At 37.7% G+C, this 23,573-nt stretch overlaps 1 protein-coding gene across 1 annotated transcript; it reads right to left on the bottom strand.

Moving 5' to 3' along the window:
* Positions 1 to 612: 612 nt before the first annotated feature.
* On the bottom strand, positions 613 to 17,836 carry LOC139119152 (G-protein coupled receptor 54-like). The gene is made up of 3 exons (XM_070682808.1): positions 17,301 to 17,836; positions 13,855 to 13,990; positions 613 to 2,302 (listed from the first exon to the last, which is right to left on the bottom strand). The coding sequence occupies exons 1-3, from the start codon at positions 17,613 to 17,615 to the stop codon at positions 1,635 to 1,637; spliced, it is 1,119 nt and encodes a 372-aa protein (XP_070538909.1). The 5' UTR covers positions 17,616 to 17,836; the 3' UTR covers positions 613 to 1,634.
* Positions 17,837 to 23,573: the final 5,737 nt, after the last annotated feature.

The raw sequence follows: 23,573 nt of genomic DNA, 5'->3' as shown, positions 1-23,573 counted from the left end.
AGGTACAGATGTCAAAGCGATAAAACTTAGGTACATGTATGAGCTAAATTGCAACATCTTTCCTGAAATTGAGTGTACACAGAAAGCTCTATAGACTGGGTAATCATCAATAGACAAATGAAATTGGAAATTGGAAATGCTGCAACAGAATTGAGAGTGTGTCTGTAACGTAGAGTGAACGTTACGTGTATATAGATTTTAAATAAATATATAATTGCTTTATGAATTAAACTTAAATAACAGATATTGTTACTGTGTACTTGAAGTAATGAAGTAATTTATTATTATTTACAACGCTCTGCTTTTAGCTTAGATAAATCACATCTCTCTCTCTCTCTCTCTCTCTCTCTCTCTCTCTCTCTCTCTCTAATATATATGTATATATATTTGCCAGTACAATGTTTGAGATGACAAAAGAAAAAGATAATACCCACTTACTCATAAACTGTGACTTCGGGGAGTATTTTTCTCACCAATTATTTCCCCGAGGTGACTGGTTCATGCACTAGAGTGCCCAGTCGCCTGACCTTATAAGCCGAGCGATGTGTACGATTACCTTTGAAATACCAGCGAGTTTTCAAAGCGAAATCAGTAATGAGCCTGCGACACAGAGAGCAAGAATTTGCATTTAATCAGCACAGAAGCATATTGTGGACAGCTTATCGAAACACAAAGTTCAACCCAGGACATCAACTGATATGCTCATTTTGATTTGGCTTCTGCTGTTTGTGAACAAATTGGAACGTCTACTTAAACCACGAACAACTCGTACGTTCGACGGAACCTCTCATATTTTGTATTGCATGAGCTTAATGATAGTCGTCGGAACTGCGCTCAAAGCAAGGTCGTATGGGACCCATACGACCAATTTAAACACTGTATCCAAGGTACGATGGTGATCGATGAAAGTTAAAATATATCTGTCATAATCTACATTGTATAATTGAAATGTTGCTTTATAAGTTTATAAAATATGAACTTACCTTTCAACATTTAGCATTCAGAGTCGTTGATCGACTGTGATTGTCAATGCTTCCTCGTTGAAGCAGCATTACTTTTGTTTAATGTTACCTAATATCGCTAAAAATTCTTCAGAAACCACTCAATGTAATTTTCATCTTCGCAATAAGGCCGACAAAACATAGTTGACCCGCCAGTAGGATAAAAGTGCCGAGCATATTATCCCCCTTCTGACGTCAGAAGTAGGTGGGATACGGAAATCCTATAAACCGTATAACTATGGTGTGATTACCATATATGCGATAGGCACCTTCATGACTGATCACGAAAACTTTGTTGAGTGACCGTGGCCTGATACGTTGAGTTCGTCGACCTAGTTGGCAATTGGAAATGCTGATCGCCATTGTTTACGCCAAAGCGGAAGCGACTTTGGGAAGAGGAAAGTATGCCGTTCTCTTTCTTTCCATCGTTCTAAAGTGTAACTCGAAGAATACTGACCAAGACCTTTCTTCACTTGAGGAATCTCAAAGATTGTTTTTTTATTTTTATTTAAATTTCCGATACAGATATCATTGTGGATAAATTCAAGAAACTCCGCAGTGAAATTGGAACAATTCTAGACAAAAGCAGTTTTATCATTAATCCATAATCGGTAACACTACACACAAACGATCTTACAACGAGGTCGGCAGCGCGTTTGAACGTCGAGTTGTATCTGTCGAGTGGTAGTGGGTGGGAACGTACCGCGTTTTGGGAACTAGGATACAGCTGTGACACCTAACCTTTAGGTGGTCGCGGAAATTTCTGCCAAGAAAGGCGTAAAGAAAAGGATTTGCAGCGGCGTTAAAATATTGTAGACACAGTGTGAATGTATTGAGACCCAGTATCAAGTCAAAATTTTCAATCCTTTCGCTATAAACCATGTACATTCTCAGCGCATGTCCCGGGCCCCAGCATACAGCAAAGAATATGATGATTATTGACACCATCGTGGTAACGTGTGTGCTGTTGTCATTGTCTGCGTTTCCTACACGTTGGAGAGTGGCGTTACTGCCGGCTCGTCTGTCCGCCTCCTGCGAGGAGCTTTCCGCGGCCCTCCTACCCCCTCTGCACTTACGTATGTTGGCTGGCATCCTTGTGCCGCTCACTCGCATGGCTATGCCGACGTTGCTGGTGCCGATGATGGCTAGTGGCACGACGTACATGACCAGCACTTCGTAGGTGGTGTAGATGGCGAATTTCGTAGGGTGGCTGAACAGATATGTGCAGTCAAAGGACTTGTTATACGGGGTGTACACGGCGCCGAAGAAAAGCACCACTGGTAAGTGCATTAGGCATGAAGCTGAAATGAAGACAGACAAGAAATGGTGTTAAGTTTGATTCTGCAGGGTTCAATAAAAAAGTGTGAAACTGCCTAAAAGCCTAATATTACGATACAAGATACCTATTCATCTCATACGAGTTGCGCTTTTTCTATCTCATACGAGAGAGACAGAAATTCCCCAACGAGGGCGAGGCAATCCATCTCAGCCAATTTTGGTGTGAGGTTCAATTTCACGCGTCCCTTATGAAAAAGCAGTAATCGTATTTTATTGTAAAAAATACCATTGTCAGCAATAACCTTCTCTGATTTATATCACTCTTCTTGGAAAACCATAGGCCACATCCACTCACATACAATGCTATGAGAAACATGTTTCTACTGATGACAGTTTCCTTCTCGCTGCTCTAACAGCATGTAGTATTAATATTAATAATAATTATTATAAGTAAAAATAACCACAGAGCACCGTGCTTTGGTCAATCTTAGTACATATTTGTCACTTACGGGGAGTGCACAAACCAATTCACTTTGAAATGTGTCGTCTGCAGGCGCTATAGTTTTAGTTTCAGAGTTCGCGACCTCCCATTCGTCAAATAATACGAGCGCCTTGCAGCAGGGACTGCAAAGGACCAATGGACATTCGTCAAACGAAAACATATTTCGCTGGCGCGGAAACACAGATTGTGAGAGCAAATCGATCTTACACTGGTGTTCTCACACTCCCAGCGTACTCTGAGAGTCGTAAGATTAATAGACCAAGGATACGATTTCTCCCAGGAGGACATTTTGCCTCACACGAGCAGCAGGCAAGTGTGAGACAAATATCCCCAACGAGTGTGAAATATCTGATCCAAGGTCATGGGTGTGTGAGATTCTTTTTCTCACATGACCACAAAATGCCTTAAATTCACACTGGAAACATCGATTCCGCGTCACTTAGATCCAAAGTTTATCTCAGGAGACACGCTAAGATCAGGGGTGGAATATTGGCGATTTTTTAATATTCTTCTACTACTTTAAGTACTGTTTGAAAAGTTATTTGCAAAATTCGCTGTCTTTTATAAGTTATTTGGAAAATTTGACTGTCTTTTATGAGTCTGTCACCGACGAAGTACAAAAGTATCGAAAATGGTGACAACGCTGTCGTCTGCCACTGCATTGCGACCTGCTTACTTTGTATTTCCAGACCGTATGCTATTCTTCGCGCAATTGGATAATATTTTGAACATGGGGCGAAAGGCCGTATGTTATCCAATCAGAACTCGAGTAATATATACCGTTTTCGTGTGTGCGTATTTACACACAGTGTGAGACGATTTCTGAGAGTCTGGGATCGATTGCTCCCACACAGTCGATGCCACACTCCCAGTGGCAAGAAATGCCAGAAATTAACTTCTAACAATATGCACCCGCAAAATCAGTCGAATTGAAGAGGCTTTCTGATCAAAAGAACCCCTGAGCGAGCAAGCGATCGTAATAAAGTCATCTAAGATTCATCAATCTTGCTGTCATGCCAACGGCTTTGTACGACAGAGCGCTTCCTGAGGAGCCGCGCCGTGACATTTGTATGATTTGATTTACATTCATCTGCGATTGACACATGTGTGCATACTCGTCATCGTTGCCTGAAAAATGGGTTCAAATTCGGTGACAGATATTTGCACAAAAGCTCCAACCCCGATGATCTAAATGTTATCATGACACACATCACAGTGATAGAGAGACTGTGCACGCATGCGGTAAGTCGTTCGAAAGGTGATGCTCGACTCTGGTAAACTGAAAGATTTTAAAATTTTTAACAAACTTTCCTGGGAAACTTAACCAAACATTTTAAGTCTATGGTATAATCCATGGTCAACGCGCAAATTCTGTTAGCAGACTAAGCAGAGAAATAAACTACTTTCAAAATTGCCGATATATGAAATTGAAAATTATCACTATACTATTTTTTTATTCCACGAGCGCAAAGATAATTTCAGCTTATGGCGCAAATTTTGTTTTTCCCATAATGAAATCAGTGTGAAATTATAACAGTCTCGCAAATTTCTCATAGAAGGTTAGAAAGCTATCAAAATTGAGATAACACAGGCCCCCTTCCCCCGAGAGTCTATGTCAAGCTTACTCAGTTGATTTCCCATCACTACAGTTTTGTTGATATCTTTGTCTCTTTAGCAACAGGTGTACCTCTATCGGCAACCTGCTAAACAACTTCCGAAAGCTATTACTCAGGCTGTGTGCCATAACGTTGGCATAGATTTCAAGATTATAACTGCCGCGGAAATGACCATGAAAGGAAGGCAGAATTTTATAGTTTTGCAGCTGCAACTAACATCTGTGGCTTCTGTGACAAACGCTCGCACTATATATTAGGTCTGCTAGTGATGAAAATGCGTTAAAATGCACGTCGACCCGTCCTGTAATTTGAATTTCAGGATTATACTTTATTGACATTGAGTGTTATAAGAGGGATATTTAGTAATATCTTTTTAATAACATTTTCACTAATCTGGTTCTTTCAAATACGTGCATATTCTTAGTCTTTCCACGTTAGCTTTGTTAAATGGCAAAGCATTTGCATTGAAAACACAGCGCCTTATACACACAACGAACTCTAGACTTGCTCTAAATCTGTGGGCATATAAATATGAAAAACAGAACACTTGAAGGAATGAACGTCAGTGGACTATCACGTTAGTCGTAGGCTACAGCGTAGATCGTAGGATGAACGCAATGGCCCATGGCGAGCATACCAAGTAACGCCGTGCAGAACTCATTGTCCGGCCGAAAACTGTTTCACCGCGTGAAAACGACGGGTTTAAAGTTGCCGAGAAAAGACAAACGATGAGGACAAGTCTAAACAAACTCCTCTCCGGACTTAAATTCAGTAGTCATCAATAACAAAACGCGATATAAATAATACAGGACGATTTGACAACACTTAATTTTTGATGCGGCTTTAGACGTAAAACCACACTTTGTTTCAGAAACAGACGAAAAATAATGGAAATGATTAAAATCACAACGAAGCTCGAATTTTCCGCGCCGTGTTGTACATCCCGTGTATTGTGTTTTTCGAGTTGTTCAACGGGGTTGCCAAAAACAGGCGATTATAACAGAATTATTACGCGTATACAACAAAATATTTCTCCCCTAAAAATGCTCAGGTTAAGCAACTGCAAAGTTCATTTCGATGTAACTCGCCCTGGGGAAGGGAACCAATACATACAGTCGCTGTTACGCTTTAACCATACATTTAAACTGAAATTTGATAGAGGTATGTCTGGAAAAGTAAATTACATTTAGAGTTTGCAAATGCAATCTGATAAGGCTTAGATTGAAACATTATTGTTTTCAAATTTTATTTCCCTCGTGTGTCGTCTAAGGTTATGTGCACAAGCATGACAAATAGATTTCTGAGTATTAACCTACTGGGCGTGCCCTCCGATCAAAAACGTAAAGCCCTGGGTAGATGAAAAGATGTCTGTCCACTGAATCGATGAAAACGTCTTCATTGGCCATCTATAGATGGATGGTCATTAGCATAGGCCATCCTCATAAGGATATTACCTGGGCTTGTCAATGCACAAATTTCAAACGGAAATCTTGCAGCGTGTTCCTAAAGAGAGGAAAAATCCGATTTTTGGAAGGTTCAGCAAAATGCTTGTTTCGTGACTAGTATGCAAATAATGACTGTGTACTGTGCACGGTCGCATTTCCCAATATCAGGGTTTTCAGAAAATATATACTTTATTGGGTTTTGGGACTTCTTTAAGTGAGAAAAATATTAAAATCTCAAAGTGTCTATTTTGTATGTAGAATCCTTAAGAGGCGCAGTACCCAACATAGCGAATTTTGCTCAAAATCACTTTTTTTGGCAAATACTCATTAAATTTTCATTAACTTGTTAACCTTAAATCATAATATTGGTTGGGTTCATCTTTTAGCTTGTCAAACAGTCGTAAATTGCGCAATAAAGAAGTGTTAATTTACACAAATGTATGCAAATCGCTCAATTTCCTGGCTTCTCTTTTCCTGATAATTTCAAGGTTTTCAAAGAATTTAACTCCACTCTTGCTGGGTCAAATTTTCTGAAATTTTCACATTATGTTCTCTAAATACTATATAACAAAACAACTATTTTGTTCTTACATGATTCTTACATTTTGAATAAGAGGCATTTTGATTTTACTAATCATGTTTTAATCACTTTTTTGAGTGTCAGTCTTTCAACCCTTGCCATTTTAGAATGAGGATAGATAATGCAAAATCGTGGTCGCTTTTTTTCTATGTATACTCCTGTTTCAAGTTAAATGTTACGATTCAGGAAATAGTATTAAGTTTTTGACTTGAATTAATTTTTATCATTAATACCAAAATTGAGGTTTTATACTCCAAATATACACCCAAATTTATCCTTCAAGTAAAATATTGCTACCATAACAAACTTGAGATTCTCTCCGTTTTTTGAAAATATACCGTATGAGGGGGTTTCCTTGTCATCTAAGATGTGAAATATTCCTTCGAAAAAAGATATGTTGGCAACGTATATCTCCACCTTAAAAAGCTCTAGCATAATCCTATGACTGGAAGATTAATACGGATTTTGTGTTTAGCTGCATGACAGGACTTGCATGTCAGGCTTATCTATCAGAGACATCATCATATTTACTGAAAGGCGATCGTTGTCAGGAGTCAATGACTTAACTACGGATTGATAAAGAAGACAGGATGAAGAGAGCCAAATCGAGTCAACAGGCCCGAGGCACGAATACCTGCTAAAATCTTATTTCGAAGCGTTTAGTTCGCGCTCCTTTGTAGCGTGCGATGTAGTCGAATCAGTTCGAATAAGTGAAAATGATCACATTCTACTCCGTTAGTTTCTCACTTCAGCTATCATGGCGTTTTTTATAAACTTAAGAAAGGAAAGTTTCTTATAAAATTCTTACAAAATTCCCAAAATTGTGACATTTATCTTTCAAAACCCGTTGACGTCATGAAGGTACTGTATTAAAATACGGATAAAACCGTGGCACTCCTTCAGATTAAATTTTATACATACAAGTAGAGAAACTCTTAGATTGGTTCTGTTTATTTCAGACGGGTCTTGTTAATTTCATCCAACGTCTTGTTTGAGTAGCTTACACCAAATATCGCTGTATTTCATGTTATTTACTTTCTTGCGTTGCACAAGCAACTTGAATATTATGCTCAAGGGTCTCTTAGCTAATGCAAGCAATAACGATTGCACAATGAACGGCAAGACATAATAACATTTGGCTCAAACTAAAAGATATCAAGAATAAAAGTGGTCTTAGCTTCTTCACAAAAATTACATCCATTATGTTACATTAACGGTACAGCTCTTTGAAAACCCTCCCATACCCATTTTAGACAACTTTGTGTTTCTAAATGTGTTCAAGTTATGTATGCTGTTAGAAATGAGATGAGCGAAGCTGTTTTCGAACATTATATATTGCTCACATCAACCGATTTTTGGCCCTAAGCCAAGATAAGAGCGATTGTGACGCAGGACTACGGATGTTAAAAGATAGGTCCAGGCTGATACACACTATTACTGGCAGTGAATTAACTGAACTATCAGGAACTGGTCGCTAATCATTGCCCACTTTTATGTAAAAGCAAGGTTGTAAATAGAGTAGATTTCGATCCGAACCATACAACGATTCGGCAAAATAACTGCTGTAATGCGATGGGTTTTATAGCGTTATAAAACGCTCCAGTGCCTGGATCTTTCAACGATTTTCAGCTGCATTTACAGTGAAAAACACTCCTGCCCAATTTGAAAAAAGTAGGAAACGTGTGAAAGATTGTAACGTAATTATCGCGCGTACCGGCGTGTACGCTCTTTACGGATGACCTTTGTACACCCACTCTCGAAATTCTATATCTGCAATACACTGACGAAGAAACAATGGGTAGACATAGATCCTTAAATCGTTTTAGGGGTGATCAGAACGAGCTAGTTCACTTTTGTTTTCCTGCGTTCAAAGATTTGACAATCGTTTTAAGAAGAGCCCGCGGATACACCTTATTTAGCTATAAGGCATGTAGAGATCGCTTTTGCAAAAAAAAGTAACTTAAAGGTTGCAAAATATTTTATCAATCGCCTTGGTTCACACCAAATCGTATTCCGATGTATTTACGTAGTTAGGCTCAAATCACATCTCACAGTAGCTCCAGACTAATGATTGTTAAATTTCTCAAGAGACCAACGGCTGGAGTGCTGTATTCTTATTCGTTGGAACATTACACGCTTAAGCAATGAAACGGTAATGTTATCTGAATCAGTACTTCTCCATCCAACATGCCTTGTTAGAATTACTGCAGACGTTCCTAAAATTAGTTCTACTCTATTACATGACGGTGAGAGCTCTTTAGTTTATGTTTGTAAAGTACGGTAATATGATATGACCAAGTGACACATAATTTTATATTTAAACGATACAACAGGAAATTTGTAAGACAGACATCATGTACTTTGTCCATTGCTGCGATCGACCATACTGATCCAAAGTCTCGAAGGATCTTAAATTGTAACATTCCAATCTTAAAATGTAGAACTACACACATGGTCAAAGTAATTTCCATTACTTGCAATTGTCATAGTTGGAAATGAGGAGGCTGGAGAATGATGAGAAAATTATCGTTTAAATGTAGTTAGTCATGTTAGGCATTTAAGTGTAGTTCGCCATCGCCAAGTGTAGTTCGCCATCGTAAAATATACAGTACAAATCACAGCCTCCAAGGCATCAGGAGGCCTCGATTCCTGACTGTGCCGAGGCTTTCACAACCTGCCCACGCAGCCGGGCAAACGTGATTTTCACACATATGAAGTGAGTTATCGATTAATTGTTGATAAAGTGCATCTTGCGAGGCTAGAGTTCAACCTAAGCGTTATCTCAGAGGATTCAGTTGCTTCACAAATGTCTAACATCTACATGTGTGTTTGAGATTTGAGATACCGTGTTTGCTGTGGCTTTTTCGTCGTAATGAGGGGTTCATCAAAGTTGTAAATGCAAGTGCAATGCTCTAAATAAAAGTAATTTTGCCTTGCTATACTTTATCCTATCATTTTGTGCTATTTCATATACATCGTATAAAATATGTTAAAAATATGTTATAGCTTTCAATCTGTAGTTTTCGTCTCAATTACAAGACAATATTATTCGAGCTAATAATTGCAACGTGTTATAAAAATTTCATTTAATCGTCCAAGACGTTATCAAGGTAGTATGCGCCTCGAAAGTGAAAGACTTAAACTTTTGTTCAAACTTTCCTTAAGGAATCTTTCAACCATTCTCTTTCAAAATCAACCATAAAAATCGGGGGGTCACGGTGCAATTTTTGGTACTGGAGAAACAAATAACTAAAGATTTACCGATATTTAAAATTCAAAATGGCCGCCATCCTCGTGCTTACCCTATGGAGAAAACTAATTTTTTTGAATTTCGAAAAACTAAGCCGGTTAAAAGTTTTCTTCCACGAACAGCTTTAAAATGAACACGTGGTATATAAAAAAGAATTGTAAAATTTTGAGAGTCTGAATATCTGTCCCCGAGGCGCGTTCTACCTTAATATGTGTTCATATTTGTATTGTTACCCTACATCAACCACGCTTTACCAACAACCGGCTTTGAAGGTAGTGTTCGTCTCGAATGTGAAAGACTTAAACTTTTACTCAACAATAAAAATCGGGGTCACCGTGCAAGGTTTGGAACCAGTGAAACAAATTACCCGACATTTTGCGATATGGGAAATTCAAAATGGCCGCCATCCCTAGTCCTCTGTTAACTCTATGAGGGTTAATTTAATTTTGGATTAAAAAAAACTATGACGATGAAACTTTTTCTTTCTCCAGGAGTTTAAAATATCCCTTCAAGTAGTAGATCAGAAAAGAATTACAGATTTTCTAGAGTCCGAATATATGTCCCCAAGGCGTGTTAGCAGTTATGATGAGGAGTTCTTAACACTTTTAGATAAAATATACCACAATAGTGATTAACATGTTATGTGGATTTACACTTTATAAAGTGGACAAGAAAGCAATGTATGAAAAATAAATTCGGCCCGAAATTCTATATATATGAGTAAAAGTCTTTGATATTGAATATATTTTCTCTCTGTAGCGTATTTTTTACCAACCTAAAACAGAAACTCTCAATTGCCTAGTTAGGAATGAACGTAGATAAGGCAATCTTTATTTTTGAATCTTTTGTAATATTCATTCGTTTTCAATAGTCCATGACTCAACTGTATGTTTAATTTTGTGCTGGAATGAACTGAACAAGATTCACCCGGAAGCAGAGACAGTGATTCGCTGCCTGTAATACAGGTGTTATCGGTTAGCTAGGATTTCTGCATACTGGGGTTTATATATACTCGAGGGAGAAGAACCTTAACCTGTGAGTGCGGGCATCGATCAAGATGAATCCCATGAAAAATCTGGCTAGAACAGTCAGACATCACAGTATGCGCACTGCGTTATCAAGAAAACCCTGAAAACCGCCTCCGGTACAAATCACGGAACATGAAGCTATCACCGGATGGTGATAGATCTCGACCTCAATTATACTGTGTACTGACAAATTAACTTCGTTGTTTAGCCACTCTGGACCGTAATTATTCATCTTCGTACCCAGCGTTGAAACAGAGACCTAGGGTCTATGTTCGAAACAATGAAAGTGTGCATTGGAAATTATTTTTCTCTTTATTTTTTAATAACAATTCTGGTCGATTCAACGAACGTTAGGTAGCATATCGTAAAATCTCTGTTATCACTGAAACTGAAAGATCAAATTATGTCTTTTCTGGATTCTAGCTTCATTTCTTGCGTTTCAACCTAAGTACAGAGCTTGCGTGCGGAGGAGGTCCACGAGGAAGCCCAATTACAGCGTTCTTGTACCTGCTTTCGCTCATTGCTAAAACAGTAAATTATACCGACAGCAATTCTACAACCTGTGGTAATACTCTTCGCTATACTGTTTTGAACCAGCAATAAGGTAAACAAGTGACCCACAGTAACCAAGATCATATTCTTCACATCCTTTAAAAGAAGAAGCGACACAAACAACAAAAATAAACAGAAACAACGATAATCAAAATACTAAACATAGAAACAAACACGTTGCTGATTTTGCTTTGCATTGAAAGAATTGAAATGGTTACCTGGGAAGCTAAGGTTTTCGATTTGTTTAACATCACGTTGTAAACAACATCGATTTGGTTACTGTCACGCTGTCGGATATTGATCAGCTGCGTGGGCATGTTCTTAGCTTAATCGATGGCGATCACCGGCAGCTCAATTCAGAGACTTACATCGATTTTGATCATCGTTTTTACACTTATGTTAGACAAGAAGGCAATTTTCATATTGAACTGAATCAATTTCATAATTTAGCCAGTGTAGTACACGCATGCGCTGACGATAGGTTGGAAAGCGACTTGAACCTATTGTATTGGTTCTACTCAAAATAATACGATGTACAAAACAGTAAATGAGCCCGAAAACCGACAAAGCTAGTGTATTTCATCACAGGGCATTATTAATGAGTGTTTCCTGTTTGAATTTTTTGAAACGATAATCATGGGGGTACAGTGAAATGGAAAGCCATCACGGAAGATGCACATCATATTTGACTACTGTCAGTTGTTAAAGAATAAAGCTGACTCAATGAATAAAGGCTCTTTACTTTCCCATGACATTAAATCTAGGCTGTTGCTTTTGTTCTACTCGTTGGCGATTTATTTGCAGACACGGAGAAGCTCCAGCTAGGAATTGATAAGAATAGTTTCACGGTTCGTTAAATTCGAACCTTCAAAAACTCGTCATGACAACGCACGGGGGACCTATGCCGACACACGGGGGACCTAAGCTGTCGTCGGGAATTCACATGGCTGTAAATTGTAATCTTATAACATCCTGTACAAACACCACGTGGGATTCTTGTTTGTAAAGTTCAAGATCCGACATGTATCTTGTACTGAAAGATAAACATTCTTTCGTTATATCACGCCTGTTAGGTAAACCGTGCAGCACGTGATTTTACGAGCCAATAGCTAAAATGGGGGTACGCTATTTGCTCAACTTCTCAAATATTTTACGATTTTGGAGGGGACGAGTAGATGTAAAACTACCATATCTTACCCAAAGAATTCAAATTTGTTTTCCTTCAGGCGTGTAATTCTTTTGTGCAAGGCTGAAATTTCAGTTTAACACGATTCGAACCTATTTGGGATAAGTGGATAGTGAAGTAATGTAGATTGAATCTGCAAATGTAAGCTCATCTTTTATTTTATGTTACACACATGTTTTGATGTGTAATTTGTATAATTACAACATTCAGCTACAGGGCACCTAACACCTTTAAGAAAAATACAAAGATCCAATCATCCCAAATTAGTTCCAATCATGTTGTTTGTAATATTACGAACTAACATCATTTCCAATTTATTTACTTACAATTTCTCCTAAATCATCGAAAGCTAAAATGAATGGAACGCGCAGAGGGAAATTATATATTGGAAATTTCATTAACGTACACCTAAATTTGCTGTACTTCCAGGGTAGTTAAGCACATAAGCTTAAATTTCGAAGTTTTAGAAGAAATTTACAAGCACTAGATAGGCATTCACTCACTTCTAACTTCGTTAACAATAAGCTTCCGTCAACAACATTCTCGCTACCTTTCTATCAACTCACTTCTGAGTAAACAGTCATCCTCCGCCATCAACATTTTTCGTTATCTCTCTACTTGTACATTGTTTTTCTTACTCTGTGTATGACCTATTATTTAAATGATCTGGCGACAATTTAAAGGCCCATGAGCTGCAACTCTGCGAAATTTGTCCAACTTCAAGGTACCTCCAATTTTACCTTAAGGTACCTCCAATTTCCTCAGATGTTCATTGTATTCTGCAAATTGATCGATATAGTCATTGCCTCAACAACGTTTGCTTGAGGCAGAATAGGCAAGAAATTGAACAAATTTTTGTTCATTTAAATTTCCCGCCATTTTCAATATCTTGCCATGCTATGGGAAAAACGGAGGAATTTTTGTCAAAGTGGAGTGAATGGGTTACGCTGTTTATTATGTAGTTATATGGAGGCAGCCATCTTTGGGTGCAGCACCCGTTTAATATTTGTCTTACTGACCACCCAGTGGATAAGTATACCTGGGTAAACATCTCTGGGTAAGAACATTTCTATGAACTAATTTTAATCGAAATGTAAAATCATGAAAATAATGCCAAAAGTTGCAGCTCGTGTGTCTTTAAGTCAACCGAGAGACAGTAACTTAATTTGTTTTTGCAAAATAAATAGTCATAATCCTTAGCAACAACAGAGAATCTTACTTACAGACGGCTAGAAATATTTGCTTTGGATTTCAATTAATTTATGAAATCTGGATAGAAACTTTCGTTGCCTCATAACATTTAATACCGAAGGCTGGAAATATTTCTCTTGTAGATTTTCATTAACTAATGAAATCTGTTTTCCATTGATCCAAGGACATAAAGTTGTTGAAGTGACTCACGCAACGTCCACTTACTTATCCATATCAATGAGATGATGATCCTGACTGCTGTCTTGGTTCTGCGTGCTCTTGATGTCAAGGGGTTGAAAATCACCGCACACCTGTCCACTGTCATGGCGGTGAACGTTCCAACCGTTGCCTGGACTGACACCTGTCGGGAAAGCAAAGCGAAAAGATGGAGACGATCGTTTTGGAAACTTACAGGGACATGTAAGGGTTTTAGATATCAGTATGCGGAATTGAAACCCAAATTTTTAAGGCATAGCATTTAAAGTTAGTAGAGATATTTATCCCCCGCAAACGCTGTCAATGCTGGACAAGGCCCCACACCACTGGTAGTGATGCTGTGCCCTGGCCAGCTACAACACCGGGAAAATATCTTGCCCAAATCTTGTGGGGCCCAAACACAAATCCATACATGGTAAAATGTGGTGGAAAGGGGAGGAGGAGGGCGTTGTTAAAGTTCAGATAAGGTCAAGCTGCCGAAATGGCAGTCTGGCCTGGAGGACCGTCTCTGGGCAAAAGAGGATAGGACAAGCCTACACGATGACCTCTTGACCCCCGCCACAGGTGGCGCTGTATGAACGTTTGCAGGAGATAAAATTCCTTTACTTTTGTAACTTCTTTTAGCGCTGGTTGAACATGAAACGAGGTTAGTTAATGATTGACACCGTATGGTAGCTTATGCCAAAGCAATACGTGCCTTGAGCTTTACGGGTTTTGAATACGGCCCTTAATCACCCTAGAATATATTTCCCAGGTACTTGTTTTGATAAAATTGGAAACATTCGTCCAGCCTACGGTCCTTTTGTAATGTTTGCTTTTAAGTCTAAACCGTATACTGTGGGAACTCGACCGCTTTGTGTACAGAAGGGGTTACACGTCTGACACTTTGCAGTTAAAATATATAATTAGTAACTCAAGTGGAAGTGATTACAGAACCAGATAATTTGGGAAAAATCAAACAATAAAACAATCTGAATCCTTTATTCTTTAGTGAATTGACAAAATCAAAGAAATAAAACGGACAAATTTAAGATCCAGACTTTCTAAATTCACAAAAGTGAACTGAATGTCATAATATTTCTGTTAATAATGCACTGCTGATAAGAGTGTGCTATGATTTTGAAAACACTAGTGACGGAACATGAGAGTTAAAAATCCAAGATTAATCGTACTTAGGAGAGACCAAATATTTATATTTTAACTGTGAGTGAGAAAATCAAAACAACCATATGTTAACGATATTTGTATAAACGACGGTCACTGATTAGGCCTTTCGGTGGAAATACATGTGGGAGGCTATGATAAAAGAAGTTCATATTGTAAATCGTACAAAGTAAATGTTCTAAGCTATATATTTAATTATTACATACGGAAAACCTGTTTTACATGGAAGATTATTGACTTCGACATCTGTGAAATATGAAATCAAATTAGAATCAGAAAAAAAACACTGTCTTCCATCGTATCTGATCTGATAGCCTTCTGGAATATGCTAAAGGCTCATTCAGAATAGTTTTCATTTATCGAAATTACATGGATACACATGGTGCTTGGATACACAATATATATAATGATATAAAGGAATGTTAATTGTATTTATAATGTTCGCACCTTTAGCAGTTTATTGAGCGAGACTAACAATTTGATTAATAGACGGGTGTATTTACTGCAATGTTATTGTAATGTAACTTGAGATTGATTACATAAAGTAAAACAACATTGAGATCAAAGTAATGGATTTATTGTACCTACATACTATGAAATCAAATTTGGAACCGCTGTGAATAACACGTAACCACTAACTTTGACGTCAGTTATTAAAGATTGGAAAGTAAAATAGAAACATGAATCGCATGGCATTAGATTATTCCGCTGGACTCTTGAAGAACATGCGCCAGGTTTTGTTTAGGTGCTTGAGTATACGTTTGACATTTGACGACGCTAGCGAAATTATTGGCATTTAGCCAGATGGAACTTGACATGCTCGACACCGTTCATGGCTGACTGACACGATACATGATAATTGGACACGATAAAAAGCGCGTTGTGCTAATTGGGCTACGTTCCACTCGTTAGAATAAAAAAACGACCGGAAAGCTCAAACACTTCAGTCAACTAATTTAGCTTTCAGCGACCGTAATCAACGGCATCGGGAGTAAGCTCACATTGGACTGCACTACCATTCTCACATACAAACTAATCCACGGGAAACGTTGAATTGATGTCGGCGTTGATTTTACATTCGTTTTCATCATTCGTCATTCGATTTGACATTGCATTTTGAACTTTAATGAAATTTCTCTTAGAACATACAGGGCAAAGACAAAATTTACGAGATAAAATATCACCAATCATCGCAAATGCAAATTAATTCTTGGTAAATACGTTTTCGTTTCGTTTGAGCAATAAAATAGTCAAAGCGTTTTAATCCATATGTATTGGAACTGCCAATGAACTCATATATAAGAATGGCCCGCAAATCTTTACCACACCACCGAATGAATACGGAAACCCCGAAAACGCAGATTTACTTCAAAGCTAAAGTGAAATAGAGCGCAAACAAACATACAAACAAACAAACAAAACTGAATTGCAAAATAATGTCTTCCTTCAAGATAAAAATTCACTCCACAGGACTTTCTAGCAGGAATCTTTTCCAAACTACATCACCGATGACATATCACGTCGCCATAGGCCAAACCAGTTGGCTTAATTGAACTAATCTGATCAAGACTTTGCTTGTCTCCCGAAGCGTCCACATGGTCGATATTTTGCCAGGGCGGATAAACGTTGACTCTCATACTACGTTAAACATTTGAGTCAGCAGATTGTGTTTCCAGTTAGATCGAAGCCACGTATACGAAGTATGCTTTGTCGGTCTTTGCGGCTCCAGCAATATTTTTTGTTTCTTGGGTCTATCCACATCTAATGTCCTGTATTTCCATTGTTTTTGGCAATTGCAAACCTGTGGTATAGTGTTTAACATTTCTGTTCTGAATAATTTGATTGGGGGGGGGGATTAAATAGCGATATTTTGTGAAGGAAACGTTGCAAAATTTCTTTGCAGATACAACATCCGATTCTGAACTCGTTGAGTCTTTATCTTGAAAATCGCCGATAGTATCGTCGTATCAAAGAAAAGCTGGAACTGAAGACGAGAGATGATGTCGAACTTGTCTATTGAATAAGAAACAATGGCTAGGCCTCACGGCCCAGCCACTGCTACATCAATCTGTAAATCTGCCTGTGGGAGTTGCTGCTTGAGTCGGTCCTAGTTAGTTTGTCCTTTTAGCTAGTACATGGAGGCTGCTACCTCCATGGTTAGTGTGAATTTGGAAGATTATGACAGTATCTTCGAGATCTATACAAGAGGTGAGGTTATCGTTCTCATATTTTGATTCCTCGTGTCAGACTTACTGCATGGAGAGTGCAATGAAGGAAAGGTTCGAACTTACGCTTTGCATGTACACGGTAAATCTGCACATGAAGTCGCCTAACGTCCAACCATCCCCGTTGATTAGCTGGATGACGGCCGGCGTGGCGCACACGGCCAGGAAACATATGTCTGTTCTGGCGAGGTTGCAAATGTAAGCATTTGTCACGCTGTGCATATCACGGTATTTCACAACTATGAACACCACAAGGGAATTTCCGACTATCCCGACAACTGCCAAGACTCCGATAACCGCTGCTGCAAATGGATTCTTCTGATCGTAAGTTGCGTTTACACTAGACTGTGCTGCAACTGTCGCATTTCCAGCTGATTCCATATCCGACTGTTTTGTGATCGTAGAGCATACGACAATATGTTGAGTTCCAGCGGACGATGCGCGCTGGATCTATCCCCACAGCCTGTTTTGCAGGTCCCGTGGAAAGATCTACGGCGGCCTCGCTTCTTGAAGAAACCTCTCGGCTATACATACAAAGCTGTAGAAAACATAAGGTAGTACACCTAGGCCTGTCCCGATGAAAGTGTACGCAGGCGTGCAGAGGCTTATGGATAACAGCCGGATTCCTCACTCGCCGTCGTGTCGTCACCGTAGGCCAATGAATATGCAAATATAGAGAGATAATTGGTGTGTGACGTGTGATAAAAAAGTTACTTTCCACATCACAAAGTAAAATTTCAAAGAACACAGGCAAATTTAGAAAGAAAACCTTGGCTGACACCTAAAGAATATTTACGAAGAAAATTACTAGCTTTGAGTAACAGTGGTGGCCAGACTCATTATTAGAAGGGTACATATTCTCGTTTTTTGGGCAAGCATTCAACATAAATGGTTGCATATATATATATATATATATATATATATATATATATATATATATATATATATATATATATATATATATATATATATATATATAAGTACAAAGTAATATGTTAGATGTATTTCAAAGCCAATTTTAGTTTTTTGCGTGTGATCACGATGATTATGTACTTTTTCTATTCTGTAATGTATATGGAAAGGTATAAAGTCCAAAGGAAAGTAACAAAAAATTATAGAATTAATACTAATATCTGTTACATAAGCTTCAAGCATCCTGCAATCTTCACCGTCACAAAGGTCTATTGAATTTGTTTCTTTTCCCTCATTTATAGGGTTTTGGACGTACAACATCCTCCGGTCTTAGGGAATGTTGAATTTCTATACATCATGGTTTTCGGTAAGATAATGGTACGCCCAACCATGTAAATTAAGCAAAAAGAGAAAAAGAAAGCTAGATCAGTCTGAAGATAAGATTGCGAGATGCGTGAAAGTCAAGTACAGAATGACAACGTAATGTATATATATATATATATATATATATATATATATATATATATATATATATATATATATATATATATATATATAATATATATATATATATATATATATATATATATATATATATATATATATATATATATATATATATATATATATATATATATATATATATATATACCCACACAAGAAAATTCTGTTGGATGACGCCGCCGCGGAAGTGCGAGAGATAAAGTCATAGGAAAATAAACTGTTTGTTCTGCTCTTCTAGAAAACATGACGGAGCACGCTCTTGCGGGAGTCACTTGTGCATATAAGTATCAAAACACTTGTTGTTGATCAAGTAAACTTTGTATGTGGTTGACACGTATTTCAACTAACCGTGTAAACTTGTTGAAGGAAGAGACACTCTGGGGATATCCATTAGACGTGATAACATATCGTGCGTTTCAATGTCGCCCGATTATTTGCAAGCCAAAGTCTGTTGGTTACGTCACTTATATCTGAAATCGTCGCCTGGGAATCGTATCGGAAGCGTCACTCTTCTTCGTTGTTAGACAGTCATAATGAAAAATAATCAGAATATAGTTATTTTATACTCAACTGACTATGAACGTGATAGACATTGATCCATTACAATTTCGGAGTAACCACGAAGTCTCAGAAACTGATTTCCAACGTGCCCTGAACGCGAAAAGTGAAAGGCGACTGACGTTTAGGGTTAGCTGGGGTTAGCTAAGCGAGCAAGGAAAATATCCTTTGAGCATTTTCGATCTTTCAGTCGGTAAAAGCGATATCTGAACTTCAATTTAAATCATATCATGCATTCATCACATATTCTGTTTTGTTCGAGAATATTAATCAAGGCTTTCTACATTTTCTCCTGTCTACGGTCATTATTGCCCTTTCATCAACTACTCGCTAATCTTCTTTTCATTTTTTTCTTTTTGTCTTCGCCCGACTTTCTCTTACCTAGTGGAAAAATATCCCTGTGGACGGTCTGTGACAGTGTCGAGCACTGAGCATGTTGAAGATGTTGAAGAATTTAATACTGCAGTTTTTACATCGAAACTTCACTTAACCACAAAGAATGTCGACAACGAGTGAGAAAGCTCATCTTCTTGAATTCCTAGCGAGACAACTGTTTAATATATGTGTCTTCCGGGTCGTTTTTTACACTATCATGTTGTTTATTTCATATCACAGGATAACCAATTGGATGAAATGTGTAAGGCAACAGAACTATGGCAGAGGCATAATTTGCCCAAAGGGCCTACTTCAAGTTGTGTGAATCCTACAAAACGTAAAAAAGGGTGAAAATAGTAACACTGGACCAATAAAAGCGGCAACGCGAAAAAACTGGACAATGAATATTAATAATTGAGAGCAAAACCATTCGGGAGTCGATTCACAGAATAACAAGGTGTTGAAATCCTCAATACTTGGATTGTTACAAGGTGTAGAATTTCAGATACCCAAAGCACGAAAATACATTCAGACCTACAGCATATAATGGGAAAATCAAATTATACCACCCTAGTCTTCCTAAGTATCACGGTTGAAAGCTCATAATTCCCACAAAGTGTTGTAATTCCCACAAAGTGTTGTAAAATGTAATGAAATAGAATCAAGCAGGAACAATTCGACAGAATGAACATCTCCGACAAAGACATATTACAAACGGTAAATTTATATAGGATTGCACAAACACGTAAATGATCGCCGAACATTTCTTTGATAATTCTTTCATCCGACCAGTTTTAGGGCCGCCATTAACGATTGCAGGGGTTGGTTGTTGGGTTCGCATCCGCATCGCATTCCGAAATAAATAACCGAAAAGCTTGCACATATCTAAAAAACAGCCTTGCCGAACTTCCCCTTTAAGGTAGAACGCGCCTCGGGGACATATATTCAGACTCTCAAACTTTTACACCGCTGGTGGGGGTTCATTTTAAAGCTCTTGGTGTAAGAAAACTAATCAGCGTCTTTGTATTTCGAAAATCGAAAATTTTATTTTTTCATATTAAGTTCACGTTGAGGAAAGTAAACAGGGAAATAAATTTGTTTTTTAAATGATATTATTAGAATACTGAATACATCAAATCATGAACATTATAAAATATAATTTCTGAATTTATATAGTTTGTTAAAAGATAGATTTATTAAACATTAAGCTTATGAAACCTTGTGAATAGTATAAAATTCTGGAAAATGAAATTGGGAGAAAATATGTTGAACAATACATATTTTAAAAATATTGAGAAAAATTAGATTGACCGAAAACTTTGTACATAGATCCCATGAATCACGATCACAGATGCAGTAATTTTGTATAGCCTTTTTAAAGAAGACAGTATACTGCACGAATCCAAGTGGCAGTGCTTGCTGATAAAATACTCTCCAATATTACAGACGCATATTGTTCTGTATGTAGTAGATTCAATCTTAAGCTAAACAAATTAAAGGGGAAAAGTCACTTAGTTTTTTTTCTTTTCCTTGACCATGAACATAATTTGGCATGAATCAATCAAGAATCAATCAAGTTGCACATAATTTTTTACAGTATCCATTACATTTGAGTAAGTTATAGTGCGATAATATCAAACATGAAAATCAAAATCTACACAATTGGAACAAAGAAGGCTTATCTTTAATAATTATCGGAGTGCCAGCATTGAGGTAATATGAGCGTCGATGGTAAAAGACTTAAACTTTCGCGCAAATATTATGTTTCTAAACCAATAATAAAAATCGGGGGGTCATCGTGCAGCGTTTGGAACTAGCGAAAGAAATAACTAAATATTTTGCGATATTTGAAATTCAAAATGGCCGCTATCCCTGTGTTAACTCTACAGAGGAAAAATTAAATTTTGGATTTTCGAAAAACTAAGACGGTGAAAGTTTTTCTTTCATCAAGACCTTTGCAGTGAGCCCCCAAAACAGGTAGATCCGAAAAGAATTGTAAAATTTTGAGATTCCGAATATCTGTCTGCGAGGCGCGTTCCACCTAACATCAACTTATTCATAGCCAATTAAGCTTATGTAGGTTGGGGACGGAATACATCATCATAGGTTGTTTTTCATCTGATATTGTGATTTTTACCGCGAATCAGAATGATTGATGCAAATGCACAAGGGAAAAGTAAAAAGCTAAGGAAATAGAAAGCATGATTAAATATCCTGACACAGATGTATGTAATCAAACAAAGAGCGTTTGTACAGTAAAGCTTGATGCAATAATCCCCAATGCAGAACAAATGGAAAAGCGATAATACATGATCCTAATACGCAAATAATTGTAAGAGGCTGCGTTTCACTTCTTCCAGATTTCTATCTGATGCCCAAATTAATTGCAGCGAGTTTATGAGATAGATGCTTGGTTTGACAGATATACAATACAGCCGAGATACAATGGATACAACAACTCAATCAAAAATGGGAGATTTTTATTGGAAATAAACCAATATTGCAATCTGTGTTCGAAGTAAAGCAAGACTAACATAAGCAAGCATAGGACTATAACCATAAACTCGAGCAAAAGAAATCGACGTTTTAAAGATTTGGCGTAGCGATAATGTCTGGTCACTTCAAGGGCATTAAGGGCATTGTGAAAAGCAAGGACATATTTTGTTCAAAAGTCTTTTACAAGTCCCGCCACCGTCAAATCTTCCGTCCCCTCCTCAAGATGTTTTTGTGAATGCAGCCTAACAGCAAAAAAACAAATCCTCCTCCATTCGATGTTCGTCCACTTCGGCAACTTCATTCCAGCGGTTAAACTTGGACAGGTCAACTATGCCCAGGAGTTCCATCTATTTGAAATTTATTGGGGCAAAGTTCTCTGATAAATACAAGCTGAACAGCTCCAAAGAGTTTTGGAAAATCTAAAATAGCACACAAAGATTTAATATTACAAATATTCATATTTGCCAAGTTAACAGTAACTCTCGAGAGGAAGCTATTGTTTTCTTTTGCCCCACATAGTAAAATAGGCATAAATAGAGAATAATCAAATATTCTTCCTTACTACCATCAGGCTCTGTTTCTAATTCACTACTCTCTTATATTATTTTCTTTCATTATCTGAAGTAAAAGCATTGCACGCCTTGTTACAAACAACATAGATTGTTTTGGGAGCTGTTAATCCCTGTTTGCAATTTTAATATTCCTTGATTGTATTTAGTGCAGTCATCGTAGCGACGCAAGTTGACATGCATACTGAATGTAGTGCAGTGCCCCTTCACTTCATGGAATCGACTCAGATGAGTCAGCAACGGCTGAAGACATGAAAAGATTGTAACAAAATGGCAGCCTTGAATCACATTGGATGTGTATACATGCTATTGTTATGGCCCTTTTACAAACTTTCAATATGTGTTCAGCCATCTCTGAGTAATGCACCGGACGTGAAAAGTGGCAACCATATTGGGTTGTATAATGGCACAAATTGGCATACAGATAGTAAATTGATGTTGTACCGTGTCGGAATGAAATTGATTCAGGTATGTCTGAACAACTGCAAATGTGACACAATCGTAACATAATGACCGTCAAAGGTCCACATTAGATTGCGTCATGAAATAAACCAACATGGATAGGTAAAGGCATGGCAGATCGTCCTTGCATATCGTTTTAAACAATCGTCAAGGTATACCTTACTCACAGTCCTAGGTATGAACAAAATAAAACAAATCCCCTCCTGGCAGCTATACTTGATCATATTGCAAAACAAATCAATCTGCATTTGCGACAGGTCCAGGCCCGTCATAAATCCGACTTTGGACATAGAAATTTTGCATATGAACAACGCAGGATTATATGTTATGCCAATTAAATAAACTGGTCATGGCATTTCGATGGTACAAGAAATCTGGAAACAAAATGACTTCCTGGCGGCCATATTGGATCATACCGGGAAACAAATCAACGTTCACGTGTATAATATGGGGTTATGTCCTT

The sequence above is a fragment of the Ptychodera flava genome, chromosome 19 (assembly GCF_041260155.1).
Source record: "Ptychodera flava strain L36383 chromosome 19, AS_Pfla_20210202, whole genome shotgun sequence".
Classification (NCBI taxonomy): domain Eukaryota; kingdom Metazoa; phylum Hemichordata; class Enteropneusta; family Ptychoderidae; genus Ptychodera; species Ptychodera flava.
Note: the sequence above shows the minus strand (reverse complement) of the source record. Positions and strands in the feature narration are given on the sequence as shown.